Below are 9,923 nucleotides of genomic sequence, written 5' to 3' on the forward strand. Positions count from 1 at the left end.
GGGCCTGGTAGGCCCTGGAAGGAGCTCAGATTTTAATTCATCTTCTCCCCATTGTTAAACACTTCAAGTGTGTCTCCTTTCTTTCCTACTCTTTCTCGCTACTCCTCCCTTCTCTTCCCCTCATATGTAAAACACAATGATGGGCATTCTAGTATATAAGCCCTTGTCTATTCCTCAAATTTGTTCAAATAGGAGAAATTCCTAGAAGGAGAGTCAGACTGCTTAAGTTTAAATCCTTGCTCTGCCATTTACTAGCTATGTGACCTTAGGTTGCTTAACCTTTCTTTTTTAATAAATGTATTTATTTTTGCTGAGTTGGGTTTTCGTTGCTGCGCTCGGGCTTTCTCTGGTTGCGGCGAGCGGGGGCTACTCTTCATTGCGGTGCGCGGGCTTCTCAATGCGGTGGCTTCTCTTGTTGCGGATCACGGGCTCTCCCCACTGCTTTACTGAGCAGGTCAGGTGAGGGAGTACGTGCAAATGTGCCTTTGCAACCTGTCAAGTGCTATAAAAATGTTACTTCTGTTTTCTTTAATCCCAGGTGCCACTGATTTCCAGAGCACGAAATATTTCTGAGAGTTCCACTGTATCAGTCAAGGAGGATGAGGAGGAGTCCTCCGATGAGGCAGATAAGAAGTCTTCCGAAACCACCGCCCAGAGAGAAAAGCTCGGAGACGCGAAGGAGAGTACAAAGGTAGAGGGATTCTTCTCTTCCCAGAGGGCGGAGCAGAGCTGGGAATCTGGGCTTCGGTGGTGTCCCTGCCCCTCCTGTCTCACCACCATCACAGGTGGGGGGTGGGGCGGCTGGCTAATCTCATATTCAGAGGGAGAAGCGACCCTGCAGGCCACAGAACTCGCCTTCCTCCCTCCAGAGCTCGGGGTTTGGCTGGCTCAGCTGGTTTCGCCCGAAGCCCGCCAGAGACGCGCCCCCCCCTGGAGACAAAGACGCATCTGACAGTCCTGACTCTGAGGTAACCTCGGCAGGGAGGGCGTGGAAGCTCCCCCTTCTAGGGGCCCTAGGAGGGTCTGGAGCTGGCATCTCTACCCTGGTCCGGGTGAAACAGGTTTAGTGATGGAAGATCGTGGGAAACAAATTGGTCCAGTGAGGGGAAAGGCAGATGATGAAAGGCCTTAAAAGTCAGGATGAAGAATTTTAACCTTCGAGGGCCAGGAGTAATTTGGATCATTGAGCAGAGGAGCGGCCTAAAGAAAATGGAACTTGGGGGAGAGAAAGCCAGCATCTGGTTGAGGCAGGAGGCCGCCATGTGGGCCCTGCAGGAATACAAGCAGGCAGCATCGGTTTGTTAACCGTCAGGGCTACCTTCCTTTCTGCACTAAGCAGGAAGACCCCCGAGCATCTTCTCCTCCCCAGCCCAGCCCGGGCCTCTCGCCGTCGCCGCCCCCAGCTCCCCAGCCTCTGCCGGATGCCGGCGCCTCCTCCAGGGACACAGGTACCACCAACCTCATGTCCTCTGGGCTGCCTGTGGTCCTCTCTGCGCTCCCCGGGGGGGGAGTGGGGGTTGCCTTCTGGGCGTGGGGACTCCTCTGTCCCGAGCAGCGGGAACACCCCTGACTCATTGCTTCCTAGGCGGGAGTGAAGCCCGAGGATCAGCGTCCGGGGCCGGGAGAGCCGAGGGCACGGGGAGTGGAGGCTTGTCGGGACCTGAGGTGAGCCGCCCACCAGGCGTCTGTGTGCGGACTGAACTTTCATGTGGGCTGGAGGTGTCGCCCTGTGAGGGCCTGACTCGTGGAGGATATGGAGAAAGCTTCTGTATTAGTTTGCTAGGGCTGCCAGAACGAGGTATCAGAGACTGTGCCATTTAAACACCAGAAACTTATTTCCTCCCGGTTCTGGAGGCTGGAGATCTGAGATGAAGGTGTCGGCAGCGTGGGTTTCTCCCTCAGCTTCTCTCCTTGGCTTGTAGCTGGCCATCTTCTCCCTGAGTCTTTACATGGTCTTACCTCAGTGTGTGTCTATGTCCAAATTTTCTCTTCTTATAAGAACACCAATCATAATGGGTTAGGGCCACTCTGATGACTTCATGTTACCTTAATCACCTTTTTAAAGACCCTGTCTCCAAATACATTCTGAGGTGCTGGGGTTAGGACTTCAACATATGAAGTTTGGGGGGAACAGGAGTTAGCCCATAACTGCTTCTTTAGGTGATGTCTAGAGAACGGCCTTGGGACTTCCCTGGCAGTCCAGTGGTTAAGACTGTGTGCTTCCACTGCAGGGGTCGTGGGTTCAATCCCTGGTTGGGGAACTAAGATCCTGCATGCCGTGCGGCATGTGCAAAAAAAAGAGAACGACCTCTTTCCCTGTCCCAGTAGGAGCCAGAGTTCACCAGTATCCTTGGCAAGGGCTGTGATAAACTCTTGATGAATTGTCCACACCAGTATGGATTTCATGCCGATTGCTAGGAAAACATTTTTATTTCTTGTGGCCTGGTTACAGCACTCTTGTAGTATTTTAGATCTTTCAAAGAATAGGAGGTTACTTTTTATGATGCTATTAATACATTTATTATGGCCTTTTCTTTTCATGCAGCAGCACCCGAGGCTCTGCAATGCCACCCTAGACCCAGGGGTTGGCTGTGCCCACTTGAACCACGTTTGTTTGCTCAAGATTCCCTGAGCTCTATCACGTCTGCATCTCTTGACCAAAGTTGATGCTCAGGGAAGCCCTTGATGTTCTGGAATCTGGGAAGTGGTGACTAAGAGGATTTTCCATTATTTTCCATCACAGGATGTTTCCTCTGGGCTCTACTTCAACCCTGGTGTTCTGCTTCCCCCACCCCCCTTGAAAGGGGCTGTCCCTCTCTACAACCCATCCCAGATCCCCCAGGTAAGGAGGCCCTGAGGGAGAGGGGGTTAGGAGCATGGGTTCTGGATTAAGGAGACCCAGATTTATAACTTACTTATAACAACTTACTGTGCCTGAGTTCTTGAGCAATGACTAACCTCTCTAAGTCTCAGTTTCTGCATCTGTAAAATGGGGTTAGTAGTAGCTACCTCAGCGGATAGTTGTGAGGATTAAACCGGAGCATGTATGTGAAGGGCCTGGCACTCAGAAAATGCTCAGTCAATGTCACTATTATTAATATTGCACTTGACCTTTCGTAAGTCTTGAGACTCAGGAGAGACAATTGGTGTTGGTGTCAATGGTGTGGTTGCACCAGGGCTGTGTCCTGGGGGTGAGGGGATCATTGCAAAGTTTGATTGAAGCTAAACTCCCTGCTTCTGCATGATCTGGGGCAGACCGCTTGTTCTGATGTATTACTGGCCTCCCTTCTATATAAAATTGAATTTCTTTCTCCTTATTTAAGAGGTGAAGGTGTTGGGTGAAAACGAATAATGAGAACACCACCATGGGAAGCCAAATACAGCAGAAGGGTTTCTAGACCCTCAGGGTGCCCAAGCTCAATACAGCCAGTCAGCCCTGGTCGGAGTCATGCTTGGGGCTATAATCTAGTGCCATGCTTGTTCTTTTCCAGCTCTCCATGGCTACCAGCCTGAACCGGCCAAATCGCCTAGCTCAGCGCCGCTATCCAACCCAGCCATGATGAGAAGGACCAACCATCCCAGGCTGGTCTCCCTGAAGCACAACTTTTATGGTGTTCTCGTTTCTTAATCTCCCAGCCCCTTTGCCACATCGGGGCCCCCAAGAGGGTTGTGCTAGCCTGTTGCCTCCATGGGGCATAGAGAACGCAAGGGGACAGGGTCTCCCAGGACATAGCTCAGTTCAATCTCTTAAGATTAGCTTCAGAATGATGGTGCAAATGACTTCATCAGATGGAAAAGCTGGGCATAACAGCAGACTGGAGGTGAGAAGAATGCTGTGACGGCAGCACTTAGAATGTGGCTTGAGATCCTCGGGAAAGTCAGGGCCTAAGAATCCCACTGCTGGAATCAGTGATGACACCACTGGCCTCAGCAGCAGGAAATTATTGGGGGAGACGCACTCAGAGCAATATTCTAGACTAACTTTGACTTCTTCCTCAGCCTTAGTTACAGACCAATTCATGGCTCTAGTTAGCAAAAGAGTTCTGAATCTCGGAAACTTATCATTGTTTCCCGTCATCATTCCCTCTTGGGTGACATTTTGGCAGTTTCCCTCTTGGTTTTAGTTTTGTGCACATTTTTTTTGTGGTTCAGATTAATTATATTTCTCTCACTTTCTTAGCTGGTCCTATTTTTCCACATTCTGGCATCTGGCTATCAAGTTAGATTGCCGTAGGCATCATATTGTCATAGTAATTACTGAACCTAATGATGCAGATGGATGGAACATCAGTGTAATAAAGGATGGAAAATGTTCCCTAAAAATTCACTCCTTCCATAAGAGAGGAGGAATGAGTGCCTGAGTTTGTTAATACCTCCCTTCCTCCCTCGGGCCTTTGCAAATTGATGTTCGGAGGGTCAGAGGAGCCAGAGGGAGGAGGGGCACATCTTGGAAATTTCCATTTCTCCTTTCAAACCCCCAATAGGAGTTAACTCTTGCTGTTTGTCAGATTTGCTGAAAATTGTTCCTCACAAAGAACATTTTTTGTATGTGTAATTGTACATACAGGTTTTGTACTTTAATGTAATATGGTTCTGATGTTGATAGTGATTAAACCAGATAATTTTATAGCAGATGCTTGTCTCCGGCTGGTTTTTGCAGAGGGAGAGAGCACACTGAGTGGTCTCTTCCCTGAAGTCTTTCTAATAATGGTTTCATTGTGTGATAGGTGCGAACAGCTGGTAAAAGCCCTTTGTTAACGAAGAATCTAGGGAATGGTCCTCTTAACTTCTAAGTCTACCGCTATTTTTTCAGTTAAAAAAATATGGACAAAAGCTCCTCTGATGCAAATTGGTTACTCTGTTAACTAAATATTGCATATTCTGTTCTCTAAAAAGTTTATTCATCTCTCAGATTAAATTGGGAAATGTGTGCACCAGTGTTTTGCATCTAGAAGGCCCTCAGTAAGTGCTGTTCCCTTTTTCCCTAAAAAAGACTGCAGCCCCTTCAGTTTGGTATGCTGACACCCAGTGGCGGTACAATGCCAGTAGTTTGTGAATTTCATAGGCACCCAATTGTTTAGACTTGAATCCTGGCTCATCCACAGTTCATCTTGTAGTCTTGGACAGGGTTGTCTAACTGTCTTGTGCTGCAGTTCCCTCATCTATAAAATGAGGATGATAATTACAATAGTACCTACCATATAGGGACAGTGCAAGAATTAAAGGAGTCAAGCTCTTAAAAAAGTACCTAGTACATGCTAAGCATTTTATGTGTGTGTTTTAAAAAAATTATTAGTATATAATCTAATAAGTAAAATTGCCTTATCTTGTTGCCTATGATATTAAACTGTGGATTTTTCATTCTTTTTTTAAAAAAATTATTTTTTGAAGTATAGTTGATTAATTCCTACTGTATAGCAAAGTGATTCAGTTATACATATATACATTCTTTTTTAATATTCTGTTCCATTATGGTTTATCACAGGATACTGAATATAGTTCCCTGTGCTATACAGTAGGACCTTGTTGTTTATCCATTCTATGTATAATAGGTTGCATCTGCTAATCCCAACCCATGCCTCCCCCACTCCCCCTCCCCCTTGGCAACCACAAGTCTATTTTCTATGTCTGTGAGTCTGTTTCTGTTTTGTAAATAAGTTCATTTGCATCATATTTTAGATTCCACATATACGTGATATATGGTATTTGTCTTTCTGAATTATTTCACATATTATGATAATCTCTAGGTCCATCCATGTTGCTGCAAATGGCATTATTTCATTCTTTTTTATGGCTGAGTAGTATTCCATTGTATATATGTACCACATCTTCTTTATCCGTTCATCTGTTGATGGACATTTAGGTTGCTTCTATGTCTTGACTATTGTAAATAGTGCTGCTCTGAATATTGGGGTGCATTTATCTTTTCAAATTATGGTTTTCTCTGGATGTATGCCCAGGAGTAGGATTGCACGGATCATATGGCAACTCTATTTTTAGTTTTTTGAGGAACCTCCGTGCTGTTTTACATAGTGGCTGTACCAATTTACATTCTCACCAACAGTGTAGGAGGGTTCCTTTTTCTCCACACCCTCTCCAGCATTTGTTATTTGTAGACTTTTTAATGATGAGCATTCTGACCAGTGTGAGGTGGTACCTCATTGTTGTTTTGATTTGCATTTCTGTAATAATTAGTGATGTTGAGCATCTCTTCATATGCCTGTTGGCCATCTGTATGAGATTTTTCTTTCTTGATACAGGTGTGTAATGGGAAGAATAATTTAAAATTACTTCTCAATAGGTGTTCTTATGACTAAGCCAGTTTCTCTCCCTGAATCCCACCTGCCACCAATGTTAGGTCATGTGGCTTAGTGCCCGCAGGAACAATGACATAGGGGAAGTCCTACCCTATAAAAATAAGCACTTTAGAGGAGGACAGTGAGGACCAAAGAGGAAGGTAAAGACATCAGATGCCTGTGTCCTCACTTCTGCCTCCTGTTGGGATTATTCATGGAAAACGAGTGACTACAGTGTCAACAAAGCATGTACTGGGATTAGTTACTTCCCAGGCAAAGGAAGTAATATGTGCAGCAGTGGACACATTTTCTGAGGGGAAAATCAGAGGGTTTTATGCACTAGAAAGGGAGGAGGCCATGGTACTTAAGCTAATTCATGATTGGAAGCTTGTACTCTGGCAAAGTCAGAACGCATCCATTAACATGGAGCATGGTTGGTTAAAACAAGTCCTGTCGTTCATTCGTCAGGAAAGAGCCCTCAGTTGGGCCCAGTAAGGGTATGATGAACTGGGGTCTCTCAGAGCTCTTAGTTGTTTATCAGCTTTTTTTAGTGATCGTGATGGTGGTGAGTTTCCTAAAGGTCATGACTATTTCAGAGCTTTAGAGGTTAAAACCAGTTGTGGTGAAACAAAGCAAATGCAGCTGTAAGAAGAAAATACTTTGTTCCTCCTTTACAAGGTGGAAGCTTGGGAAGTAGAACAGGTTGTGCTAGAAATATGCTGCTGGGAACGGGGAGCCTGAGAACACTGGGGCCTTTTCTCATCTACAGCTCCCGAGAGGCTGCAAGCCTCTGCAGGCCAAGGAGAAGCTGGCTTTGGCTTGGGAGCCATAGCAACTTGGCCTTGGGTTTGACCATGGTCTGAGGCAGAGCCTCCAGCTCCCTGCAGTCTGGTGTACGTGGACTCTTGCAGGCAATGATTGCACAGTGTCCCAAAAGGCCACAAGGGACCAGTTGTCCCCTGTAGATGCCAGGTCAGCGCCGGGCCAGACCAGCTACCTGCAAAGCATAAGGCTGACCGTGTCAGCCATAGGCCTTCTTTCCCATCACCGTAAGCCATTTTGGGGACAGGAGATAAACAGAATTCTCTCTCTTTTAAAAAAGGAATTACCCAAAGACACTGTTTAAAAGGGAAGAAACTGAGATATTGTTAATTGGCAAGTTTGTTTTTGCCCCTACTCCTCAATGGGGTATGAGCTTGGAGGAAGAATAGTTATAGGAAATGAAGAAGCTACATTTTTCTTAAAAAACTGAGTGGTAATGTGCAAATTTGTGATCCTGCTATATACATATAATTTAATATTTATATGGAAACACTTAAACCTAATGTTCAGTAATTTGGAAGAGAATAAACCGTTAAATTCCATTTAAGTGTCTTTATCACATATCACCATTCCTGCCTTCTGTCTAATCCCCTTATGTGGCTATAAAACTGCAAACAAGCCTTGCTTCCTCAGTCACCTATACCTACTCCTCTTTCAGCCCTAACTCAAGCTTCAGGTTGCTCAGGATCAAAGTCTCTGCTAGCTTTTTTCTTTACCCTAGAAATCTCCTTTCTCTTTGGTTTCTTCCTCTGAGCAACCAAGAAGGGCAAGAGGCTGCATCCACCTCTTCACTAAAATCAGAATATTTTCTTCCCACAGGAAATATGCAAAGCACTCTTGCCCTTGAAAAGAATAATAGGTGTGTAATTTGGGTCTCTCCACTCACAGGGGTTTCTCTGACACTTCCCGAACCAAGAGAGTGGCATGGAAGTGCCTTTTCCCCTCTTGGTTTTTTGTTTTTGTTTTTTTTTTGAGGAGGGAGATGACGCTTAGGAGGATGGTCCTGACGTTCTGCGTGGGCTTCCACCGCTCCGAGGGCAGCTCCCCGCTCTGGGGGTCATCGACGGGGGTGTGGAGGATGGAGATGCACACGCCCCCAGTCTCGTAGATGTTGGGGTGCCACATTTTGGTCAGGAAGCGAAAGGCCGGCGGAGAGTAGGGGTAGTCAATGGGGAACTTGAGTCGCGCCTTGAAGCAGCCGCCCTCGTAGTAGGTTTTGGGGGGCCCGAAGATGGCCACCTCCCAATTGTACAGGTCGCCCTCGTCCACCAGGGTCACCCGGAAGCCCTCCACCGGCTCCTCCTGCATCCCCTTGAGCTCCAGAAGCAGCCCCTTCTGCGAGCTGGGCACCAGCGGCCGGGCCATGGCGGCGGCGGACGGGCCCGGGACCGGGGGCGCTTGGGGCCGCGGGGCCGTGGGGGCGCGGGACGGGCCGGGGCCGGGGCCGCCTTCTTCGTCTGCGCCGCCACCACCACCCGGAGCCGCCGGGCGCTCCAGTAGCTCTGCACCGCCGCCCGGCGCTCACCTCAGCCTCCGCGCCGCGCCCCCGCCGCCCGCGCCGCGCCCCCGCCGCCCGCGGCCGCGCCCCCGCGGCCGCGGCCGTGCCTGCGCTCCGCCCGCCCTGACCGCGCCTCTCCCCTCTTGTTTTTGTCATCTTAAGCTGGAAATTGCATATGGCATGGTCTGCACGTAATAGGGTATTAGGTACTTACCTGGGTTTGCCTCAAACACGGCCTTCAACACTGCCTGCTCTCATGAAGTACTTATACCAGGCACCATTCATTCAGATCCTTCAGAAATGGTTTCTTAATGAGATTTAAAGTTATTTTGAATGAGGATTTAGAGCATATTAAACTGTTTTCATTGCAATCTCACTAAGTAGAGGAATCTGCTTCCCATGCTCTCTTCCTTTTTATTTGTATCTCCAGGTAATGGTACTTTGCAGGAACTAGGTCAACAGCAGTGCAACTCAGACTTGACTGACCCATGCAAACTTGTTATTTTAATGTGAGATGTTTTCCTGGTCTTTATCCAACTTAGAGCCGATTAAGTATCCCATTTTTAAAGAATCTCAGGAGAGGATTCCATGGCTTCCCCTGAGGTTTCAGGCTAGGGTTTCACACTCTCACACATTATTAGGAAGCTATTCCTAGTACTTTCCACCCAAATCACTCATGTGGCTCTTTAAGACTCTCAGCTGGTCCTCAGCAGAGAGGGAAAACAGCTGCTTCCCACCACCTGTGCCTGGAACTCTTCCACGTTCTGTAAGCCCATTAAATCATGTCTCAGCTTGTGAAATGAAGGCTTACAAAATGGGGTTTTCTTGACTAAAGTTGGGAATTAAACCAGCTAAATGCTTGGAATCTTTTGGTAGCTATGGTGACCAGACATTCTGAATTGCAGTAACAGTAGAAATATATTTATTGAGTACTTATGTGATAGGGGCCATGCGAGCGCGCAGCCGTTAGAGCCAGACCGTTATCGCGAGACCCTGAGCGCGGCCGGCAGTTAACGTGGGCGGCAGTTAACGTGGGCGGCAGTTAACATCGCAGTGGTTCTCCAGGCAGACGGTGCGGTGAGAGGCGGATGGCGTCCTTCTCCCTCGGGCCCTCCAGGCCCTCTGGCTTCGGGCCTGGCGGGTGAGCTGGGGGGCCCGGGAACAGGCTGAGGGCTGTGTCCCGCAGAGCTCTAGAGCCCTCTCCACGGCCGCCCACTGGCCAGGCCCAGGCCTGGAAGCAGCAGCGAACCTCTCCCCCATCCCCACCTCTGCGACCTAATGGTGGTGGCATCTCCATGGGTCACAGT

General features: G+C 48.0%; 1 protein-coding gene and 1 pseudogene across 2 annotated transcripts in view; one reads left to right on the top strand and one right to left on the bottom strand.

Annotated features, from left to right (window-relative positions):
* SEC16B (SEC16 homolog B, endoplasmic reticulum export factor) overlaps positions 1–4,634 on the top strand; it is a 97,408-nt gene extending 92,774 nt beyond the window's left edge. Inside the window, 6 exon segments of the mRNA XM_082362606.1 lie at positions 539–691; positions 870–968; positions 1,337–1,448; positions 1,586–1,665; positions 2,744–2,842; positions 3,492–4,634. Coding sequence (XP_082218732.1) covers positions 539–691; positions 870–968; positions 1,337–1,448; positions 1,586–1,665; positions 2,744–2,842; positions 3,492–3,560 — 612 coding nt within the window. The 3' untranslated portion in view covers positions 3,561–4,634.
* A 3,351-nt stretch (positions 4,635–7,985) lies between these two features.
* On the bottom strand, positions 7,986–8,630 carry LOC309633988 (ubiquitin-conjugating enzyme E2 R1 pseudogene; annotated as a pseudogene). The gene has a single exon. The product of its transcript is annotated as a ubiquitin-conjugating enzyme E2 R1 pseudogene (transcript).
* Positions 8,631–9,923: the final 1,293 nt, after the last annotated feature.

This window comes from Balaenoptera borealis (assembly GCF_965194805.1).
Source record: "Balaenoptera borealis genome assembly, chromosome: 1".
In the NCBI taxonomy this organism is placed as follows: Eukaryota; Metazoa; Chordata; class Mammalia; order Artiodactyla; family Balaenopteridae; genus Balaenoptera; species Balaenoptera borealis.